Here is a 23963-nt window from a genome sequence, read left to right on the forward strand (position 1 = left end):
CAGGTCAGGATACAGCACACACAAACACACCACTACCATGAGAGTGTCACTGGAGTGTTGACAGTGATCCACCTGCTCTGTGGGGGTCCAGACCTTTGAAGAACAGGGTGAGAAAGTATACAGAGAAACAGATGTACTACAGTCTGTAAGTGTAGAACTACTAAGTGCTCCTATCTATTCATGATGAAATGGACAAATGGTTAAATACAAGGAGGGGCTTTAATGAATTGTCTGTTATTTCTAGTCATTTTTCCAAGCTAATGAGTTTTCTTTCTGTGTGTAATCACGGTCCTGTGTTTTACATGAATTGACCAACTGGCAGATTTCATTGTCCTTCAGCTAACCCAAGAAATGCATTACTAACAGAGGCAGCTATGACTGAGCCTTTTATGTTGGAATTACTTTGTAAATTACTCTTAAACCAAACAGATATAAAATTGTAATTGACATATGTGCCATTATTAAGACTCCAAACTCAGAAATGAGCAACTTTAGGCCCGGGGAGGTTTATTGGATTAAACATTTTTTTTTCTTGTTGCTGTACGCAATATTCTTGCTGTTTCATGATGCTGATGGAAATCTACAAAATCAAGACGGGAACATCAGGGTACTGACGAGGGGGATGCTGAGTCACATGACTGAAGCTGGCTATCAAACCCTGTATGAGAGCAGTATGGACTTTGGAGTGAGGAAGAGAAGTCAGACACAGACAAGAGGGTAAGAACTGCTGCCTGCCTCACAAAACTGTTTCTCCATCCCTTCTCAATGGTCTCTTCTACTTTCCTCTTATTCTTAGTAGCTTAACGTGAGACACTGTTCTGTGACCAATCAGGTGACCGAAATACAAACGATCGAGCAATTCAGTATGCACCGTCATAAGTCTCCACCCATTCATTCAACAGACCCTGTAGGCCGACGGATTTAAAGGGTCTATGTTTGTGCTGCGGTCTAAGAAAATAGCCGTAATAACCATGGAGTTCGATACTCCTTGAAAGACGCTGACACGATTCATGCGTGGCGTTTGTCTAACAGTGATTATTTCGGGTTCTATTATCATGAAGAAAATGACAGTGTCGTCTTGTACAGTGGGCCGACATCGAGTTTCGCGGATGCCTCTGAACTTTTTTACCTTGCAACGCGATGAATGGCATACTTTCAAAAGACATTTTGGTTGTATGTATACTTCTATTAAATTTAGAAATTCAAATTTCAAAGAAGAATGAAGAAGAAGAAAAGATATTTATAGCTCAGGAATCGTATGAACAATGTGAAAGCGGCACCTTAGTGAGACACATTATGCTGATTTTTCTTCCAATTGTCCCCCATCTCTGTTTGTATATAATGTAGAGTCATACTATGTATTGACTTTATTTGTCCAGCCTAAACTACAGACACCTGAGTGGCCAACGATCCTGTGAATAATCATTACAAAATCGTTAATAAAAGTTCATTCACCAACAAAGATAAAAAAACAAACAGCAAGAAAGGTAAAACCAAAAGATAATGCTGCCATCTAGTGCCAGCAATGCTCAGTTTACAATCCACAACAGTGGTTAACAAAGCTCCTGAATATCCATCTTCCTACAGAGCCACAAGGCTCAGTTGTAGGGTAGATGAAGCTGATGTTAATTATGAGAGAGCTGCAGTGTGGGCCTACGTACAGGGTTTAAGTAGTAGGTTGATGTAGCAGGTAAGGTGATATGTCTTTGGTTCACAGTCCTATATTTGAACTTACATTGACATTTTCTTCAAGTTTTATGTGCTTTGATTAGAAGTATTTAAAAAGAACAGTAGTACAAATTGATATGAGCCAGTATAACTAGAGTACCTTAGTCTTTTTTGGTGGATTGGTAGATTAAGCATTGGTAGATCAGCATGTGTTTATTTAACCAGTATCATTGTCTTAAAGTTTATAAATGATCTTTTGAGACATTACACCAATAGAGCACATTCATTTCTCACCATGAACTTGTGGAATGGCTTCATCATGAATACAGTGTCTTTATGCAATGCCAAATGTATGGGTGTAACTAGACGTTAGCATGATGATACACGTAAATGACAAGAGCTGCAACGTTTCAGAGTTTATTTTCTTGATGAAACAAGCCAAGCCTTTCTGACTGCTTACCTCCTTTGATCTGATGGAGGCCTCACCCTAGCATCTACACTCACTCCTACATCTCACTCTAGCTTCTTAACTTACTCATCTCACGCTAGCTTCTACACTCACTTCTACACTACTACCTACACCTCACACTAGCTTCTACACTCACTCCTACACCTTACACTAGCTTCTACACACCATACTGGCTTCTACACTACTACCTACACTTCACCCTAGCTTCTACACTCACTCCTACACCTCACGCTAGCTTCTACACTCACTTCTACACTACTACCTACACCTCACCCATACTTCTACACTCACTTCTACACTACTACCTACACCTTACACTAGCTTCTACACTTCATACTGACTTCTACACTCACTCCTACATCTCACCCTAACTTCTACACTCACTCCTACACTTGACACTCACTCCTACACCTCACCCTAACTTCTACACTCACTCCTACACTTGACACTCACTACTACACCTCACACTAGCTTCTACATTCACTACTACACCTCACTCTAGGTTCTACACTACCTTTTACACTTGCTTCTACACCTCACACTCACTTCTACACTAATCCCTACACCTCACACTAGCTTGTTCACTCAGTGGGTCACAGACTGTGCCACATTTGTGTTATTTGTGTTATGTTGTGATCTGTCTCAGCAGGCCACCACAGAATTTTCTTTCCACAGCCTGAAACACAAACCAAACAATATGCATTAGATACAGATACACTCCTTAAGATTTGCAATGCTGAGATTATTTCATGTTAATTGATATTTCTAGAAAGTTAGGAGCATGTACTAATATCCCACTATCGGCTCCTCTCTATCACCAAAAGACATATTTTATCTTGTACTGCTTCTTCTCTTAGCATTAACTTCCTTTTCTCCCTGGCTAACCTGATCCTAGGCTGACTCGTTGCATTGGAACCAACTGTGCTGCAAGATCTGCTGAAAAGTAGGCCTCCTGGATGGTTTGTACTGCAGGCACCAGCTAATCAGATTGCAGCATTCTGTGTAGAGTGATGGGATTGGATGAGAGAAAGATGCTTCAGCATGATGTTTATCTTTTCTTTTCTTTTAATGATCTCTACATTTCAAAAAGGCTACCATGCTAAATACACAGATCTGAACTTCTACATTTGGGGACACCTGGTATGTACTGCGATCCTTCAGCTTTAGTTCTGCATATTCTCCCAACTACAGATCTAGTTTCTGATTTCTGTCTCTTCCACTTAGATATGTGTCTGTTTTCTTCTTGTTTACCAAGATGCTCCCATTTATCTTACCACTGGATAGGCCGTCCTCAAAGCACAGAGGTCCCTCAAGGATATCCTGGCTGTTTCTAAAGGGCAGGAATCCACATACCATCCTGAACAGAAGGACTCCTAACGACCACACTGTTGCAGGCCTGGCATGGTACCTCCGCTTTAGGAGGAATTCTGGAGGCCAGTATTCCAAGGTGCCTGAGAACATAACAGAGGAAGAGAAATAAGGAGAGCTGAGCACAGATCTTCATTTCTATCTTCATTTAACAGCTCAAGTGGCTATGGGACATCAGGCTCCTCTGAGGATCCTCATTTTGTAAGCAATGTGTGAATTTTGTAGTGATTTCAGTGCCCTAAACTCAAATGTACCTGCATAATCAGTATGTCCAGACTTCCTGACCCAGTCACCACAGCCAAAATCAATGAGCTTTAGCTCCGAGGTGTCCGTGTTGATGAGGAAGTTCTCTGTTTTGATGTCCCGGTGCAGGACACCTCGCTTGTGGCATTTTTTTGCCGCCCCAACTGCCTGGACCATTACGTTTCTGGCCATGTCTTCAGTGATGGAAGTTGTCAATGAAGGCATCCAAGTCCATGCAGGGATGAGGACGCTCAAGGATTAAAATGTAGCGCTCAGGCTCATCAAACCAGTCGATGAGCTTTATAATATTGCTAACGGGTGGCTCACTCATCATCTGCATGAGAGCCACTTCAGCAGGCACAGACTTGGAGTCATCAGGCTGCAGGAAAACATTGTGAGATCAGATAATGAGAACTGATCATGTGAAATCCAGTTCTGTGTTACTACTAGTATGCTTTATGGACAGGTTTTGAAGGTAAAACTGGGTTCTAGGTACACTTACACTTTGGACGTATAGATCACCTTCCTGTTTTGGGACAAATTTAATGGCCACCTGCACACAAGGATAATACAAGGTATTAGGATTATGGGGACTGAAAAGAGGAGGAGATAATGAAGTTATGGAGAGACTGAGGTAACAACCTGTAGGAGATCGGAGAGACGTGTTCCCGCGAAAACTGTTCCAAAGCCTCCTTCGCCCAGTTTCCTTCCAAAAATATATAAATCATCAAAGGTATCTGTGGAAAATAGTGGTGAACATGAATATTAACTCTCTTTAGATCATTTATCATGAGTTTATCTATTAACATCACCTGCTGTGCAGGGGCAGTGGAATTTACATCATGTAAACTTGGATAATTAAAGGTTCCCTTATATACACAAGACCTTCTTCAGGTCTGACCAATGAACTGACCTGGCTTGGTGGCCTTCGTCTGTCCATGAGTTGTATCCTTGGGACGGTTTACGGTCCCTTTCCTCTTCTTCCTGGTAGAGGCTTCAGTATCAGGAACTGGACTCGTTCCTACCAGAACACTGCGGCTGGATTCCACCTCTGTCCTTTTCCTTTTTTTTCCACCACCATCTGTGTACAGGATGATTTGTATTTTTAATGGAATTTAATAGACCGTGAGCTGTGTATATTTCTGCTAATGGTAATACTAGACAGGTACATAACATTGATATACTATTTTCTTACGGTAAAGTGCTGTTTAAATGTGCTAAAACTGCACTAGTGTCCATAAACAATGTTGCTAAGTAAAGAGCATTTTGTCCCTTCACTAAAGTCTCATATCAGATTCAAAAGTGGCCTTAAAACAAAAGCAGCTCTAATAAGTAAAACTTCAGCAGGAGTGTATGGACTGACCTGTATGTTTAGAGCGCTGCTCCATCGTTTTCTGAGTGTTTTCGTTCATTGAACTCAACAGAAATGACCAACTTTCAAGTTGTACACTTTTGCAGTTCTGCATCACTACCCTCATTTATTGTGACATCATAATGAGCTTGTTGCCACGGTGATGTACTGAAATCTAGACATGGGCCATGTATACTCTATATGTATGTATAGAAATGTGTGTGTGTGTGTGTGAGAGAGAGAGAGAGAGAGAGAAAGATAGAGCACCCATTGCTGACACAGATGTGCAAATGCACACACACAGCTTGTCTTGTCCCTGTAGAGAAATACTGCCAACAAAATAGGACAGATAAACAATAATGTCTTGTGTTGTACACCATGCCTAATGCCAGGGGTGGGTTAGAGGGGTGTAAAACCCCCCGCAATGAGCTGTGGAGCAGTGGAACTGTGTTCTCTAAAACGGAGGTGCTCCATCCAGTATGTTTGGGATGAGTTGGAGAGTTGGTGATGAGGTGGGGTGGTGATCATCCAACATTCTGACCTCTCTGATGCTCTTGTTGCTGAATGCAATCAAATCCTCACAGCATTGCTCTGGAATTGTTTAAAAAGCAGTGAGTAATGTTGATAAGGCCACAGTAATCTGTGCCACGCAGGTTTCGAGAGCTAGGGCCCTTCCTCTCTTAGGATTGTAAGACGTGAGCAGATTCGAGTGATAGCGTGAAAGTTAGCTTAATGAGGTGATAGAAGAGATGTACAGGGGTGATACAAGAGATAATAGATAGATGGATCCAGTAAATAGAGTTAAGTGGTGATGATTGTAGAACAGCAGTGTTAAAGAAATAGGTTTCTCAGGTGTGTGTGTTGGAATGAGGTATAGGAAAATGAATGAGCCCTGTCTGGATGTCAGAGAGGGAGATAGGTAAGGGTAAATCTTCATAAACCACTAAAGCAGCCCATATTGGCACCAGGTCACATGCAGTACAAGAATACTGTTAATAAGTCCTGTGGTTGTCGTATGGATCCTGGAATGTGGGTTTTATAGTGTAATTCCAATCTACCACCTGAGAGACAGATTTGACTAGGTTCAGATAGTTATATATAGAAGGTGTGTTACTAACTTTATGCCTTATGTAAAGGAAAGTCTTTATATGGTTGAGATAAGTGTTGTTGTTAGCCACTGTAGGAGAATAGTCTCTGGTATTTAAATGTTTGAGATGGATTAGATGATATTAACAATGATTGTAGAATGTTGATATAATATGATACTTATAATCTGAGACAAGTAGAGGAGTGTATTTAACATAGTACACTTTGTGTATGTATACAATTTTGCAAGCAGTTAATAAAGGAGTTTTAGCTCTTTGGCTCTCTGTTTGCAATGGCTAAGGCGTGGCTGAGCGCCAGATGTGTAATGAATTGCTAATGACAGGATATGCAGGGGCGGAGTATGATTTTTCCCCATGAGGGGAAAAAAAAGAGTTAATTGTAATGTCATATGAGAAAATATATATTAGAATAATAATATTAGTATTGTTAAATATGTGTTCATGAGAAGATGACTAGAAGATAGTAAGAGCAGAATGGTTGGTTGTGTTTGCATGGGGGAAAGATGTCTAATGGGTTTTCTCTGTGCTGATTGGGTCTAGTGGTGTTCCTGGTATGGCTTATGTTGAAAGGATAGACTGTAATTGATCCCAAAGACAGTTGGCAAGAAGCACTATATGATGGCTGTGATGACTTTTTGGTGTGCTGTGTCAGTGAGTGTGTTGCTTGGAGTGCTGATTGTGCTTTGTGAGTGTGTTAAGTCTAAGTGAATATTAGACCCAGTGTAAACTGTTATGTAAATTGTTCAGGGCGTATAACAGACCATTAGAATGGTAGTGTTGCTTTTACTAGTATCACTGATGTTTGGCATTTACCTTACACAAAGTTCATTTATGATGGAATAGATTGAGGTCTGGGCTGTTCTGGCAAACCTCAGTTAATATCAATAACTCATTTAATTACAAGTAACTTATAATAAACAAACAAATAAATATAGTGTAATTTTAAGTAATCTTTTTTCACACTCAAATAACATGAGAGGCTATTATTATGCAGACTATAGGTACAAACGCTTCAAAAGGAATTACTCCTGTTAATGTGGTTAAGAAAAAATAATTTACTACTAATACTACTAATAAACTACTAATAAACTAAGACATCAGAGAAATGTCACAAGCCTTGGCCTGACATTGACCAACCATGGCCAGTGGAGGGGACTCTTAATCTAGATGTAATTAAAGTAATGCAGGTGCTTTACTTTACTGGGTTTTGGGCACCATATTTGCTTGAGCAGATAGACTATGTCGGTGGTAGATGCACAGTTAGCTTGAAGAATAATTTTCGAAGGAGTGTAATGGTTCCACCTGATCACATCCCAACTCCACGGGGTCCTATGCGTGGGTTAGTAATGGATTTTGTTGACATGATAAAACCAATAGGAGGTAAGAGATATATGTTAGTCATGGTGGAGCGATTTTCAAGATGGCCAGAGGCCTGTCCAACCAAATGGAAAGATGCATATTTCATTGCCAAGTTTCTGTGCAGAGAAGTCATAAGCAGGTGGGGACTTCCAGATCGCATATCCTCAGATAATGGGAAGGAGTTTGTGGATAAGACAGTGAAATTAATTAAACCACGTCTTGGGGCAGTGTATCATCCGCAAAGTCAGGGAATTTGTGAGAAAATGAAGGGTGTTCTAAAGAACCGCATTGTGAAAATGAGTAGTAACAGTTTGACAGTATAATAATGTTGTTGTTTTGTATAATACAGTATAATAATACAGTATAATACTATTGTGTCATTTGCATTTGATGTTTTGAAGGAAAGATATTGGCTGTTTTTTTCTATCTTTCCCTCCAGACTAGCTGTGGGGAATACCACTGTGAGGTGACTGGTGTTCAGAGATCCCAAGCTGCAGAAGAGGTCAGACATTGATAGACAATACAAATCTGGAGATCTGAAGACCTTTTGAACAAGGACATTGTAAAGGCATCCATCCAGACTCACCATATCATTACTACATCAAGGAACACCGCTGCTGAGGCATTGCAGTGTGACACATTTTAAACTTGTCATATATAACTATATGTACCTTAAACACATTAAATGTAGACATGGTAGTTTTTATATGTATAACCCATTGTTTATTATATTATTATATCCTTGATTATTGTAAACAAGTTGTAAGATGTATGTAATAAAATGTATTTTCTTATTGAGTAAGTACAGTGTGACCTCAGGGGTTTTGTTCTTTTCTCGACACTATGGGTAGTAATGGCAGGCAGGGACAGGTGTATTGGAAGGTCCGATGGGTCGACCAGCCTGAAAGTACACATTATTTTTTGTTCAGTGAGGTTCAACATGTATTTTACTCATACTTGTAGGCTTCCATATTCACTATATACATCGGTAAGACATTTCTTCTTTTTACATTGGCATGGAGTACAGCATGTGGTCGCCAAGGGCAGAGGTACTGTGAGAGAGTTTTTCCTGTCTTGAGTGATTGAGGGACATTTAAGGTAAGATAGCTGCCTGGCAGGTTTTTGCTCTCACACTTAAATTTGGTGCTGAAGAAGGCACACTTTGAAGGAATTGTTGTTCAGATACACATGTAACCATGTGTATGTTACTCTTCTACTTGCTTGAGCCTCTGATGAGGTTCAAAAGGGGGGCAGTATGTAGTATATTCATTAGCTATGCAAATGTTCATAGACCTGAGGAAATGGTATGGAGTTGAGGAATAATATAGTGAGGCCCATGGCCTAGACTTGGGAAAGGAGAGCGAGATCCATTCCCAGGCCTAATTTGATAAACTATACATGAATTTAGTAAAAATAGGCTGTTGTTTAGACTGGACATACTTTCCAGTGTACTGTGTCTTTAGCATGTAGACCATGTACGTTAAACAGTGGTGGGGGCTGATTTTTTATCCCTTATGGATAAGATACTGACATCCTGCATATGGGAGCAGCACAACAACATATGACGTGTAATAGGGTATAAAACACAAGGTGTTCCTCTGTCTAGGGAGAGAGCAGAGAGGCATCCTGAATTGGCGGGCTCTCTCCACGGTGATCACGAGTCTCCTTTCCAAGAGAAGTCCTTCCAAGAACACCTCAATAGTTAAATACATGTGATTTAGATGCAGTATGATTTGGAACTACCACTTAGCTTTAATAAACTATCTGCTAATGTGGCTGTATTTCAGAGAGGTTGCATGCAAAGAAGATTGAAGTCGCTGCGCTCACAGATCTGAGTCTGCAGGGTCTAACAGCACTCACTGGTTCTTTCAGAAAGAAAAAAATAAAAATAAAATAAAATAAAATAAAATTCAGCATTCAACTTTAGGATTAATGATTCTTTCGCTAAACTATGCCCAGATGTTAAAGTTCAGTCACACGTGACGGATATTTTCTCAAATATCCAGTGGTTGTCGTCCTCAGCTGATTCAAGGAAATTTTCACCATTCCTTGATGTGCCAGGTACAGCTTCTGGGAATGCTCGTCCTTCTGGCTTCTGGTTTAGGAAAAGTTCACAGTTGCAAGTAAAGGAAATGTTTGCTTTACCCTTGTTCAGGTCGTGACTACCCATTGCAAGCTTGATTTGAAGAAAGTAGCTGTGGAAACACTGATTAGATGTCCAGCTGAAATTCTAAAGGGTTCTAAGGTGATTAGAGTTAGGCCCTTTGGTTCTGTTTGTTGGGTGTTTGTTTACCTGGCTGGATTAACTTAGAGAGAGTTCTGTCGGTTCTCTCTGTTGGGTGTTTGTTTATCTGGCTGGATTAACTTAGAGAGAGTTCTGTTGGTTCTCTCTGTTGGGTGTTTGTTTATCTGGCTGGATAAACTCAGAGAGAGTTCTGTTGGTTCTCTCTGTTGGGTCTTTGTTTACCTGGCTGGATAAACTCAGAGAGAGTTCTGTTGGTTCTCTCTGTTGGGTGTTTGTTTACCTGGCTGGATTAACTCAGAAAGGTTGTTTCTTTGTTTGGACAGTCTTTTTATCACCTGTGTAGTCACACCCATTTTCTTCTTCTGGTGTTAAACATGCATTGGGAGTTTCTGGTGGTGTTGTCACCTACATCTACATATATGTGATTCTTTAATTGGGGGAAGTTTTCTGTCCTCAGCTTTTTAAAGTTTATTAAATGAAATATTAAGATTTAAACAGAAATAAGAGTAGTGTAGCTGTTGGGTGGTGTTGGGAAAACCATGACTCAGGGTGTTTTCTCCTAAAACAGTGAAAATTGGGAGGAGCAACATGCATGAAGCCCCTCCTCCCTAATCGGACCTCCTATAAACTTCACCTCTTCCATCTCTACGTCTACAAATCTGCACAACCCTGCCCCACCCAATCACCTCCCCTGTAACTCTGTCATCATTCCTGGCTCCACTAATCAGAAGTGGGACTTGGCTTCCTTCCACAATGTAGAAGGAGCAACATGAACTCCACCCCCCCCCCCACCCCGCTCTTACAGTCTTCTCCCAAATCATCATAAGCTAAAGACACAATCTGATCTAGCAAATTATGACTGACATTGACAGATTCAGCTTCATATGTAATTTTATTTATAAAGCACATAAAAGAACTAATGCTGATCAAAGTAATAGTAAAGTAATAAACAGGGAAGACAAACATAAAACAAACCAAAACAAAAACATTAACTCTCAACTACATTAAAAGGCCTAAGAATAAAAAATGAGATTTGAGACGGGATTTTAAAAATTGCAGTGTTGGGGCTCGTCTGGCATGTGGTGGCAACTCATTTTATAGTTTAGGTATAGTTTAGTGCATCAGCCTGGATTTAGGGACCACCTGAAGGAGCTGGTCAGCAGATCTGAGTGACCTTGATGGAACGAATGGCTACAAAAGCTCAGAGAGAGGTGGAGCTAAATCGTTCAATGACTTATAAACAAAGAGCAAAATCTTAATCAATCCTAAAACAGACAGGAAGCCAATAAAGGGACGCAAATATGGGCGAGATGTGTTCTAGATAACGTGTTCTTGTTAAAAGACCAGCAGCAGTGTTTTAACTGTTGCTGTGCGATGGAGGCCTGACCGACACCAGCGTGAAGCCCATTACAGTAATCAAGTCTGGATGAAGTTAAAGCATGTAAGACCCTCTCAAAATCATTGAAGGTGTCAGCCCCTCTGTATCACGCCCTCCCCCAGGGCGATTCCGAGCCGCTGCCCACACGCTCACAGAATGACTTTTGTTGTGTTTCCGTTCTGGTTTTGATTCATGGATTCGGTTCTTGTTCATATATGTTCATGTATGTTCGGTTCAGTGTCTTGATTCGGTTCAGTGTTTGATTCAGGCTCATCACGTCATGTTTAATTAATATGTTTCACCTGAGACGGGGGGGGGGGGACTTAAGGGGCTTCAACGCTCAGTTCGACGCTGAGAATTAAATGGTTTGGAACCTTGATGTACCCAGAGAGGTTCCCGTCTCTGACCATGGTGTGTTTAGGCCAGCTTCGGCTCGACTTCTTTGTTTGCGAGCAAGCCACCCGGCGGTTCAAGTACTCAGCGAGGTTCACTCACTATCTGCTTAGTTATTACACGTCACAACATTTTCAGCCGGTATGGCCGTAAGACCTCAGTAGATCTCTAAAGGACACAGAGAGAACAGTGTGAATACATTAGCGCACCCTTTGGACTGACATGTCTTACTCAAAGACGTTCCTTCATTAAATCTTTACTCTAAAGCAATTATTTAATATTAAAAATTACATAATTAGCATTAATTTTTTACGGTGGACGTCATCGCACAGGAATCAGAAAGCCGGGTCTGAGCCTCTTTAGAGCAAGCCAGGAGCGACAGTGGCAAGGAAAAACTCCCTCAGATCGAGAGGAAGAAACCTTGAGAGGAACCAAGACTCAAAAGAGGAACCCAGACCTTGGGAGAAAAGGGTCCTCCACCAATGGCCCATGGAGCGAGACTTCACCCTGAGATGGATCCTTCCCATCAAAACTCCTGAAGCCTCCTGAAGGGCTCCTGCTTTCCTGCATCACTGTGGGCTGAGGGACAACAGGTTCTGCTTCCTCTACCAGCCCATGGAGTGGGACATTCCCTTCAGAGCCGGACCCAGCCAGAAGGTTATCGTTACCAGGAGCCATGCTTGATGTCTACAGGGGGTGAACCCTGTTCGTCTTCTTCAGGATCTGTTGGAGGAACAAAAGGACAAAGATTGAACAACTGAAACTGAAAGTTTTGGACCATCACAATCTCTCAACACTCGACTCACATACATTAAACTTGGGGAATCTCAGCCTCCTGTTTCCCTGCCTCATTGTTGGCTGCGCCTCCACAGCTTCCGTCTCTACCACTGGTTCATGGAGCAAGATGCCTGGAGTCCCATCCTCGCGTCTCTGCTCAGAACACGAAGAAGCAGGAGCTTCTGTAGAGGCAGCAGAATGACGAGCACCCTGCTGAGAAGACGAGGAGAAGTCGTGCACCATGGACGTCCTTTTGAAGAACTTCCTAATTCTTCTTTGAAGTGCTCGAGAAGCTCTGAGGATCGGTGCTGCAACATAGGTTTGAGCTGCCTTCTTAAGTGAAGCACAGCTGAAGCAGCCAATCTTCTCCCTCACGACCTCTACGCTTCCAGCTCCACTGCAGTCGTCCTCCTGGAGCGGGAGAGCCTCTTGATGAGAGCAGCTTCCCCCATCCTCTTCATCAACAGGTACCACTAAAAACCTGCCGATAACTCTGGAGATGGTAGAGAAGCAACAGAGAAATGTACTTATTGTTAGTGAGCTGACACTGTACTTTATCTACACTACATGGACAAAAGTATTGGGACACCTGCTCATTCATAGTTTCTACTGAAATCAAGGCTATAAAAAAAAAAGAGTTTATCCTGCTTTTCTTGGAGTAACTGTCTCACACTGTGCAGAGAGACAGTTAGATTTTGGCAGGAGCATTGCTTTGAGGATTTGATTGCATTCAACCACAAGAGTGTTAGTTAGTGAGGTCAGGATGTTGGATGATGATCACCACCCCACCTAGTCATCCCCAACTCCCTAACTCATCCCAAAAGCACTGGGTGAAGCACCACCATCATTCCAGAGAACATAGTTCTTCCACTACTTCACAGCTCAATGCTGTGGGGCTTTATACCCCTGCAGCCCTATCCTGGCATTAGGCAGCATGGTGCCAATAGGTTCATGTTTATCTGCTCCAGATATTCCTATTCTATTGGCGGTACTTCTCTAAACTGACTAGACAAGCTGTGTGTGTGAAACTTAAAGTTGCTGAATGATTTCATTATAATGGGTGTGTCCCCAAACATTTGGTATATAATTAAGTGTATATAAACATTGAGCTTGGACTTGATATCCAGCACAACGTTCGACTTAAAGTTCTTGCCTTGATTTTAGCCAGGGGTGCCGAGCCACCTCTTTCACAGAAGGCCGAGTGACAGGATCTTTCTGCAGCATGTAGGAAATAAAGGCTTTGCAGGGTTCCTCCACTGCAACCTCCTCTGGATACTCCAAGGATCTCCGCTGGAGAATTGGGATCATAGCCTTCATAGAGTCGTAGAAGGGCAAGGACGCAGTAACCATGGCATAATAAATCACACCGAGGCTCCACACATCGCTCTTCTTTGGATCATACCTCTGACGCATGTTTATCTCAGGTGCGCAGTAGTAAGGATTTCCACACAATGTCTTGCATAGGTCAGGGAAGCCTCTTGAGAAGCATCCTAATCCAAAGTCGGCCAGTTTGATTTGACCATCAAAGGTCAGCAGAACATTATTTAATTTGAGGTCTCGATGGACAATGTTCTGCTGGTGCAGGAAGTCCACCGCGCTGAGAAGCTGGGAGAACCACGTTTTGGCCTGGTCAGTGGGGATGGGGCCAGTCTCAACGATATGATGAAGGAGATCCGTGGCAGCAGCCTCCATCACAATGTACACACGTTCCTGCATCTCAATAATTTCATGCACCTGAACGATGTGAGGGTGCTTTACTCTTCTGAGAATGGTGAGTTCCTGGGATTGTGCCTCGTAGTCCATTATTTTGATGGCCACCTGGTTTGGGTGCCTTTCAGATGAGGCCAGCTTAACTGTGCCGAAAGTCCCTTCACCGATGACGCTCAACACGTCGTACCCAAAAAATGTCAGAATGTCATCAGTTTCCATGTTTTCCCTGCAAACAGAAGATAGAATTGACAGTTAGAGAAGGTAGAGGTATTTCCCCTGTGAATTCCTGCTGGAATTAAGTTCATTTAGTCTTGATTAGGGTTTGATCTCAATCCTTGACACTCATTAGCTCTCCTCCCCTATCACATGTAATGCTCCCAACACTGGGCGAGTGAGGACTGGCATATTGCCTCCTCCGACACACGCACAACCAGCCACTGCCTCTTTTCAAACTGATGCAACATCACTTGGCAACCAGCGCGCTGGGAGGAAAGCGCTGGGTACCCAGAACTGATGCTGTGGCTAGCAGAAGCCCATGCTGCCCATGTACCCACCTGGAGAGAACGAGGCCAATTGCACTCTCTCAGCCTCTGGCTGCTGATGGCAAGGAGCATGACCCAGGGTTCGAACCAGCGACCCTCGATCATAGTGGTTAGACGATGTCATTCTGTCTCTCTAAATGATCCTATAACATCTTGTGGAATGTTAGTGTCAGCCAATCAGCAGGGTCGTTAAGTAAATTTGTTTTAAGGGGGGGGGGGGAATATAGCTGTGAGTGGCGATTACAGGGTTCAAGCACAGGCAACTCTTTGGGAGACCTTTTCGAGAACTTCTAACAGACAACGATCAGTGATAGGGGGGCAGAGCTGATCAGAGGGTCTCCATATGTATGATTATTGATCAGAGGCCCTTCTGAAGAATGATTTGATTTGAGTTTTGCACAGATTGACCTTTTGACCTTGGAATAATAAGCTGTAGATATTAAACAAATAAGTCAAACCACTGGACTGGGAGAGCGCTTTCTTACATAACTAATTACAAAACTGTTCAACTCAGAAACTGAACACAGCGTTACATTAGAAGAAGGGCTTTTAGAGAACTGAAGTGTTTTTGAGTGTATCGCCCCCTAAAGGCAGATCTGTGTCAAAAAAAGGCATCATCTGACCAGAATCTCTATGTTATTTTTTAAATAATTAACATTTGTTTGTTGGATTTTTCAGAAGTGTATGTACAATATATACTGTATTGACAAAAGTATTGGGATAGCTGCTCATTGCTTCTTCTGAAATTAAGGGTATTAAAGAAGTTGGAGTAACTGTCTCTACTGTTCAGACTTTGGAGGATCACTGCTGTGTGGATTTGATTGCATTCAGCCACAAGAGTGTTAGTGAGGTCAGGATGTTGACTTTTCACCATCCCACCTCATCATCCTAAATTCCCCAACTCCCACAAGTGTCATGTTCTAATACAGAAGGGGTTCTGTTCCATAGAAAGAGGGATAAACACTGAAAAGCAATGGTTCTGGTCACAGTCTTTACGGACCTGCATTTGAAGTTCTGATGAAGGAGCTCTCTGCTCACAACACAGAACCTTTAGTGTGGAGTGAAAGACAAAGCCTTGTGCATTACGTCCAGTTGGGGTTCTAGACTCACACACATTAGCATAATGTGACGCCAGCCTTCTTTTGGCTCGAGCGGTTTGGTGGTGTTGTGATCGATCAATAAATGGTTCTTACCTCGTCCTCTGTGCGAGAGAAGCAGGTGTAGAATCTGTTTCTAGGTCCTAGATAATAAGGATCTAGATAAGTGTCCACCAAATGATGTCCGCACCAATAGTACTGTAGGAATCAACTGTCTCGCGATCTGCTGAATCGTAACTGAGCCAATGAGGGACAACCTGCCCTTTTATAGGCGTTCTGATTCCGTGACATCATCGATGACATCACAATGGAGGGTGGAGCCTGGGCACTCTACAGTGTTCTGAGAAGCAGAGCTGTGTGTCCTTCATTGACTGTACACACAGTGCTGTGCAAAAGTACTGCCCCCCTCTGGTGGTTCTCTGTTACTGCAGATTTGCAGTGATTTCTTTTAGAACTTCCATCAAAATGTTCTAGATAAAGAGAACCTTATAAATCACTAAAAACACTACTGCATTGATTTACACAACAAATGTATTTTGCATGGAGATCAGCCCTGTGAAAAAGTATTTGCCCCTTCAGTTACTTCAGCAGCACATAACCCAAACTGCAGTGCTAATCAGACTGAGCTGATTGAACACAGCCAGGTCTGCTGAATGAACCCTCACTCATACTGAAGTTCAGATCAGGTCTGAATGACGGGATTCACAGAGCTTTATAGCAGAAGTACTGATTCAGGGTCTCCAGCTACCTGTTAAGACGTGGTGAAGATTTCCCCAAGAAAGGTGCATAAATGAGCTGAGCATTCTGGGAAAAAGAGCATCTGCACTTAATATAAGGGGAAATGGTTCAGTGTTTATTACTGGTGTGACCCTCAAACAAGCAGCTATTACTGTAATAATCCTAGACTAATAGACTGGCCAGTTTCAGCTGGTCAAGCTTGTAGACCAGTTTAATTCTTGACCAGTATAGTGTATGTTTTTATTTGAGGTTAATGGTTTAACTGGTCTACCAGTATGACCAGCAAGACCATACTGGTAGTTCATCAAGCTTAACCAGCGTACTGGTTAAGCTTGATAATAGGAGACTCTATTGTTCGACACGTGAAGATAGCTAGTCCTTTAGGGGCTCCAGCAGTGACTGTTAGCTGTTTACCGGGAGCCAGAGCGCCGGACATTAGCGGCAACCTTAAGCGGCTAGCAAACAGGAGATATTCGAGGATAATGATTCATGTAGGGGCCAATGATATCCGTCTGCGGCAGTCAGAAATAACTAAGGATAATATTAAAGAGGTGGTTAAACTGGCCCAGACGATGTCCGATGCCGTAATTTGCTCTCACATCCCAATGAGGCGCGGCGCTGAGTCCTACAGCCGACTCACAGCGCTGAACCGCTGGATGTCCAAGTGGTGTTCTGAAAATCAAGTGGGCTTCATAGATAATTGGTTAAAGTTTGAGGGCAAGCCTGGTTTTTTTTAGGTAGGGATGGTGTCCACCCCACGCGGGAGGGTGCTGCCTTACTTTCGTGCAGCATAGCTCATAGTCTGCTAGTTAGTCGGCAGAGTCGTGTAAAAGGCTGCTGACAATCCAGAGCCGGGACCAGGCCGCAGACAGACCGGCTAAACCGACCGTCTGTGAGCCTTTGAGGAGTCACCCAGGTTTCACTGTATTGAGACGGTGTCTGTGCCCCGAATTAAAGCCAAACAGAGAACATCTTGATCCGCTCGTTTTAATAATTTAATCAGTGTTAAAATCTCTCATTTCAATGATAACAGCAGCACCTCAGACCTAAAGCTTGGTCTACTTAACATTAGATCACTATCCTCGAAAGCAGTGATCGTAAATGAAATGATATGTGATCAGAAACTAGATGTTTTCTGCCTAACCGAAACCTGGACTAGACCTGATCAATATATAGCTCTAAATGAAGCCACCCCCGCAGGCTATAAATATGTACATAGCCCTAGATTATCAGGCAGAGGAGGTGGAGTATGTATAATCTACCAGAATACACTAGAGATTATTCAAAAACACTAACACCTTCTCCTCTTTTGAGCTTATCTACATTAATATATCAAATCCGGCCACAAATAAAAATGTTTTCTCACTGATTAATATTTATAGGCCTCCAGGGCCCTACTCTGAATTTTTTAAAGAATTTAGTAATTTTGCTGCAGACTTGGCAGTGTGCAGCAACAAAGTTATAATAGTAGGAGATTTTAATATTCATTTTGAAAAAGCAGACGATCCATTAACAAAGGCACTTGTATCAATTTTAGATTCTGTTGGCATTATACAAAACGTAACTGGACCCACACATTACTGTAATCATACCCTAGATTTAGTCCTGACCCTGGGTGTTAGCATTGATCAGCTAAATATTCTACCTCAAAGCTCAGTAATATCAGACCATTATCTAATCTCCTTTGAGCTTCATCTTAGGCAAAATCTAAATTCTTCTCCCCAACACTGGTGTTATTGTGCGCTTTAGGCAATGACAGCTGTACAGTTTACTAAAAATCTCCCACCCCTATCAACCTTAGCTTACACTCCGTCAGACCAAACGGAGCTCGTTAAATTAACAAACGATCTAGAGAATACCCTTCGATCAACCTTAGACAACCTTAGTAGCACCGTTCAAAAATAAAATGATGAGGCCAGCCTTAGTCAATATAGAAAGGCACTTATTAAAGCTCGCTCAGTGTATTTGGCCTCGCTGATCGAGAAAAACAAAAACAATCCCAGAATTCTTTTTAATGAGATCTCTAAACTTACTAAAAGCCAGGCAGATACTCAACCCCAGATCCCAACATCTTTAACCAGTCATGTTTTTATGGACTATTTTAGTAATAAAATAGAAAATATTAGACAACAAATCCAACCCTGCTTATTAAATCAAACATGGCCGTCACCTGATGTAGTTGCTTTAGAACATAACTTAGTTGTAGAACAAAGGCTGGAAGCCTTCTACCCACTTCCACAGCCAGAACTAGAAAAAATTATATCCTCAGCTAATTGTACAACATGTACACTCGACCCGATTCCCTCTAAATTGCTAAAAGAAATTCTCCCAATTATAATCGGACCTCTTTTAACAATTGTAAATTCATCCCTTAGCCTTGGGCATGTACCCCAAACCCTTAAAATAGCAGTTATAAAACCTTTAATCAAGAAACCAAATCTTGATCCTAGCGTATTATCTAATTATAACATTCGTATCTAAGATATTAGAAAAAGCTGTGGCCCAACAACTCTGCTTATACCTGAGTAAAAATTACATGTATGAGAAATTCCAGTCTGGATTTAGACTCAATCACAGCACAGAGACAGCCCTAGTGAAGATTACGAATGATCTCCTTCTTGCCTCTGATCAAGGCTACGTATCTTTATTAGTCCTACTAGACCTTAGTGCAGCCTTTGATACAATAGATCATTCTATATTACTAGAATGATCTATTGTATTACAATATGACCAAGCTAGTTGACCAACATCATAAGAATGACCAAATTTGTTGACCAGCTAAACCAAACTAGAAAACCAGTATGACTTGAAAGCTTGAAAGGACAAGTTGGCCATGCTGATGAACCAGTTAGTTCATCACACTCATACTGGTCAACCAGCTTGGTCATAATGATTGACAAGCTTGGTCAGGTCAAATAACACCACCACATCCTATGCTGATCAAAATCCATTGCAGGTCATGCTGGTCGACAGTTTGGTCAAGCTGGCTATTCTGGTGGACCAACTTGGTTAGGTTGGTCCTGCAGGTAAACCAGTTAAACCATCAAACTCAAACACCAACAAACATACCCTTTGCTGCCCAAAATTCAAGCTGGGTCAGAACATCTCCACTGCATACTGGGAACCCCCTACAAGACCTGCCTGAGGTTTTGGTCAGTACCTACCAAAAGTGCTTCAAGGAAGGAGAACCGGTGAACTGGTGACCCAAGGCTCTCATTAATGCTCATGGAGGCCCCGCCCACCTCACAACTTACAGGACTTAAAGGATCTGCTGCTAATAAAAAAAAATACTAAATAAAACTTGCTGCCTAGCAAAAACACAAACACTGAATCTCTCCCAGAGCTGAACTGCACTGGATGCCTTTTATTGAAGGTATTGCTGGAGAGGCACATTCTAAATATTAGATATGATAAGATATGAACTCTGTAATTCCTAACAGACCATTATTAATTATTACTTAACAGATATTTATTGCACACTGCATAATTTGAACACTACCCCTAATTATTTATTATTCTTTGTCTGCATTGTGTTGCTCTTGTTTTCTGTATGCACTGTGTCTATGTTACATCATGGTCCCGGTGGAATGTTGTTTCATTTCAAACTAGCTGAGTTTTTCTTAAGTATCAGTTAAGCACTTTTGTAAGTCGCTCTGGATAAGAGCGTCTGCTAAACGTCATAAGTGTTAATGTAAAAGGGAGACAAAGAAAGTGGCTCGGGTCAGACCACACAACACTATTCCATCCAATTATTTCTATGCGGCGTCAGCGAGCTGGAAAACGGGCCTTGTCTAACATTGCGTGTTGGACAAGGCCCTTAGCCAGCGCACTAACACCATGGTAGTGATGTTGGATGAGGCTGTAATCTGGCATGCTAACATTGCAGTAGCCATGTTGGACGACGCCTGTAGATGGTGTGCTTTTAAAGGCGTGTTTGTGTTAGCTGTCTTTTGGTCTGACAAAAGTATTTGGACACCTGCTTATTCATTGTTTCTTCAGAAATTAGGTATATTCAACTATATTAATGTCCAGGGAAAACTTTCTACTCAATTTCAGAGCAATGCTGTGAGGATTGGATTGCATTCAGCAATAAGAGCATTAGAGAGGTCAGAATGTTGGATGATCACCACCCCACCTCATCGCCAACTCATCCCAAACGTACTGGATGGAGCACCTCCGTTTCAGAGAACACAGTTCCACTGCTCCACAGCTCAATACTGGGGGGTTTTACACCCCTCTAGCCCACACCTGGCATTAGGCATGGTGTACAACACAAGACATTATTGTTTATCTGCTCCAGAGAGTCCTATTTTGTTGGCAGTATTTCTCCACAGGGACTAGACAAGCTGTGTGTGTGCATTTGCACATCTGTGTCAGCAATGAGTGCTCTATCTTTCTCACACACACACACACACACACACACACACACACACACACACACACACACACACACACCTATACATACATATAGAGTATACATGGCCCATGTTTAGATTTCAGTACATCACCGTGGCAACAAGCTCATTATGATGTCACAATAAATGAGGGTAGTGATGCAGAACTGCAAAAGTGTACAACTTGAAAGTTGGTCATTTCTGTTGAGTTCAATGAACGAAAACACTCAGAAAACGATGGAGCAGCGCTCTAAACATACAGGTCAGTCCATACACTCCTGCTGAAGTTTTACTTATTAGAGCTGCTTTTGTTTGAAGGCCACTTTTGAATCTGATATGAGACTTTAGTGAATGGACAAAATGCTCTTTACTTAGCAACGTTGTTTATGGACACTAGTGCAGTTTTAGCACATTTAAACAGCACTTTACCGTAAGAAAATAGTATATCAATGTTATGTACCTGTCTAGTATTACCATTAGCAGAAATATACACAGCTCACGGTCTATGAAATTCCATTAAAAATACAAATCATCCTGTACACAGATGGTGGTGGAAGAAAAAGGAAAAGGACAGAGGTGGAATTCAGCCGCAGTGTTCTGGTAGGAACGAGTCCAGTTCCTGATACTGAAGCCTCTACCAGGAAGAAGAGGAAAGGGACCGTAAACCGTCTCACCAAGCCAGGTCAGTACATTGGTCAGACCTGAAGAAGGTCCTATGTATATAAGTAATCCTTTAATTATCCAAGTTTACATGATGTAAATTCCACTGCCCCCTGCACAGCAGGTGATGTTAATAGATAAACTCATGATAAATGATCTAAAGAGAGCTAATATTCATGTTCACCACTATTTTCCACAGATACCTTTGATGATTTATATATTTTTGGAAGGAAACTGGGCGAAGGAAGCTTTGGAACAGTCTTCGCGGGAACACGTCTTTCCGATCTCCTACAGGTTGTTACCTTAGTCCCATAACTTCATTATCTCCTCTATTGTCTTTTCAGTTCCTATAATCCAAATACCTTGTATTATGCTTGTGTGCAGGTGGCCATTAAATTTGTCCCAAAACAGGAAGGTGATCTATACGTCCAAAGTGTAAGTGTACCTAGAACCCAGTTTTACCTTCAAAACCTGTCCATAAAGCATACTAGTAGTAACACAGAACTGGATTTCACATGATCAGTTCTCATTATCTGATCTCACAATATTTTCCTGCAGCCTGATGACTCCAAGTCCGTGCCTGCTGAAGTGGCTCTCATGCAGACGATGAGTGAGCCACCCGTTAGCAATATTATAAAGCTCATCGACTGGTTTGATGAGCCTGAGCGCTACATTTTAATCCTTGAGCGTCCTCACCCCTCCATGGACTTGGATGCCTTCATTGACAACTTCGGGGGTTCCATCACTGAAGACATGGCCAGAAACTTAATGGTCCAGGCAGTTGGGGCGGCAAAAAAATGCCACAAGCGAGGTGTCCTGCACCGGGATATCAAAACAGAGAACTTCCTCATCAACACGGACACCTCGGAGCTAAAGCTCATTGATTTTGGCTGTGGTGACTGGGTCAGGAAGGCTGGACATACTGATTATGCAGGTATATTTGAGTTTAGGGCACTGAAATCACTACAAAATTCACACATTGCTTACAAAATGAGGATCCTCAGAGGAGCCTGATGTCCCATAGCCACTTGAGCTGTTAAATGAAGATAGAAATGAAGATCTGTGCTCAGCTCTCCTTATTTCTCTTCCTCTGTTATGTTCTCAGGCACCTTGGAATACTGGCCTCCAGAATTCCTCCTAAATCGGAGGTACCACGCCAGGCCTGCAACAGTGTGGTCGTTAGGAGTCCTTCTGTTCAGGATGGTATGTGGATTCCTGCCCTTTAGAAACGGCCTGGATATCCTCGAGGGACCTCTGTGCTTTGAGGACGGCCTATCCAGTGGTAAGATAAATGGTAGCATCTTGGTAAACAAGAAGAAAACAGACACATATCTAAGTGGAAGAGACAGAAATCAGAAACTAGATCTGTAGTTGGGAGAATATGCAGAACTAAAGCTGAAGGATCGCAGTACATACCAGGTGTCCCCAAATGTAGTTGTTCAGATCTGTGTATATAGCATGGTAGCCTTTTTGAAATGTAGAGATCATTAAATGAAAAGAAAAGAAAAGCTAAACATCATGCTGAAGCATCTTTCTCTCATCCAATCCCATCACTCTACACAGAATGCTGCAATCTGATTAGCTGGTGCCTGCAGTACAAACCATCCAGGAGGCCTACTTTTCAGCAGATCTTGCAGCACAGTTGGTTCCAATGCAGCGAGTCAGCCTAGGATCAGGTTAGCCAGGGAGAAAAGGAAGTTAATGCTAAGAGAAGAAGCAGTACAAGATAAAATATGTCTTTTGGTGATAGAGAGGAGCCGATAGTGTGATATTAGTACATGCTCCTGACTTTCTAGAAATATCAATTAACATGAAATAATCTCAGCATTGCAAATCTTGAGTGCATCTGTATCTAATGCATATTGTTTGGTTTGCGTTTCAGGCTGTGGAAAGAGAATCCTGTGGTGGCCTGCTGAGACAGATCACAACATTAGAGGATAACACAAATGTGGCACAGTCTGTGACTCATTGAGTGAACAAGCTACTGTGAGGTGTAGGGATTAGTATAGAAGTGAGTGTAGAAGCTAGGGTGAAGTGTAGGAATGAGTGTAGATGCCAGTATGATGTGTAGAAGCTAGTGCGAGGTGTAGGTAGTAGTGTAGGAGTGAGTGTAGAAGCTAGTGTGAGGTGTAGGTAGTAGTGTAGGAGTGAGTGTAGGTGCTAGGGTGAGATGTAGGAGTGAGTGTAGATGCTAGGGTGAGATGTAGGAGTGAGTGTAGATGCTAGGGTGAGGCCTCCATCAGATCAAAGGAGGTAAGCAGTCAGAAAGGCTTGGCTTGTTTCATTAAGAAAATAAACTCTAAAAAACGTTGCAGCTCATCATTTACGTGTATCACCATGCTAACGTCTGGTTACACCCATACATTTGGCATTGCATAAAGACACTGTATTCATGATAAAGCCATTCCACAAGTTCATGGTGAGAAATTAATGTGCTCTATTGGTGTAATGTCTCAAAAGATCAT

General features: G+C 42.1%; 2 protein-coding genes and 1 pseudogene across 2 annotated transcripts; 1 reads left to right on the top strand and 2 right to left on the bottom strand.

Annotated features, from left to right (window-relative positions):
- Positions 1-3028: 3028 nt before the first annotated feature.
- Positions 3029-12258, bottom strand: LOC140556597 (serine/threonine-protein kinase pim-1-like; annotated as a pseudogene).
- Positions 12259-12267: 9 nt separating this feature from the next.
- LOC140556598 (testis-specific serine/threonine-protein kinase 6-like) lies at positions 12268-14295 on the bottom strand (the record flags this gene model as incomplete). The annotated part of the gene is made up of 3 exons (XM_072680677.1): positions 12268-12303; positions 12391-12850; positions 13511-14295. Coding segments are annotated over 3 exons (1281 nt in total), but the record flags the coding sequence as incomplete, so codon positions are not given.
- Positions 14296-21075: 6780 nt separating this feature from the next.
- On the top strand, positions 21076-23439 carry LOC140556599 (serine/threonine-protein kinase pim-1-like). Its single transcript, XM_072680679.1, has 7 exons — positions 21076-21100; positions 21383-21520; positions 21698-21792; positions 21883-21933; positions 22057-22432; positions 22604-22780; positions 23381-23439. Exons 1-7 carry the CDS (start codon positions 21076-21078, stop codon positions 23437-23439), a joined length of 921 nt encoding a protein of 306 aa, XP_072536780.1.
- Positions 23440-23963: the final 524 nt, after the last annotated feature.

The sequence above is a fragment of the Salminus brasiliensis genome, chromosome 5 (assembly GCF_030463535.1).
Source record: "Salminus brasiliensis chromosome 5, fSalBra1.hap2, whole genome shotgun sequence".
Taxonomy (NCBI): domain Eukaryota; kingdom Metazoa; phylum Chordata; class Actinopteri; order Characiformes; family Bryconidae; genus Salminus; species Salminus brasiliensis.

Bases quoted from the DNA above. Each gene is read 5' to 3' on its own strand.
- LOC140556599 (XM_072680679.1), top strand. From the start codon at position 21,076: ATGGAGCAGCGCTCTAAACATACAG. The intron at 21,793-21,882 runs GTTGTTACCTTA...GCTTGTGTGCAG, and splicing joins GTCTTTCCGATCTCCTACAG to GTGGCCATTAAATTTGTCCC. The intron at 22,433-22,603 runs GTATATTTGAGT...TTATGTTCTCAG, and splicing joins TGGACATACTGATTATGCAG to GCACCTTGGAATACTGGCCT.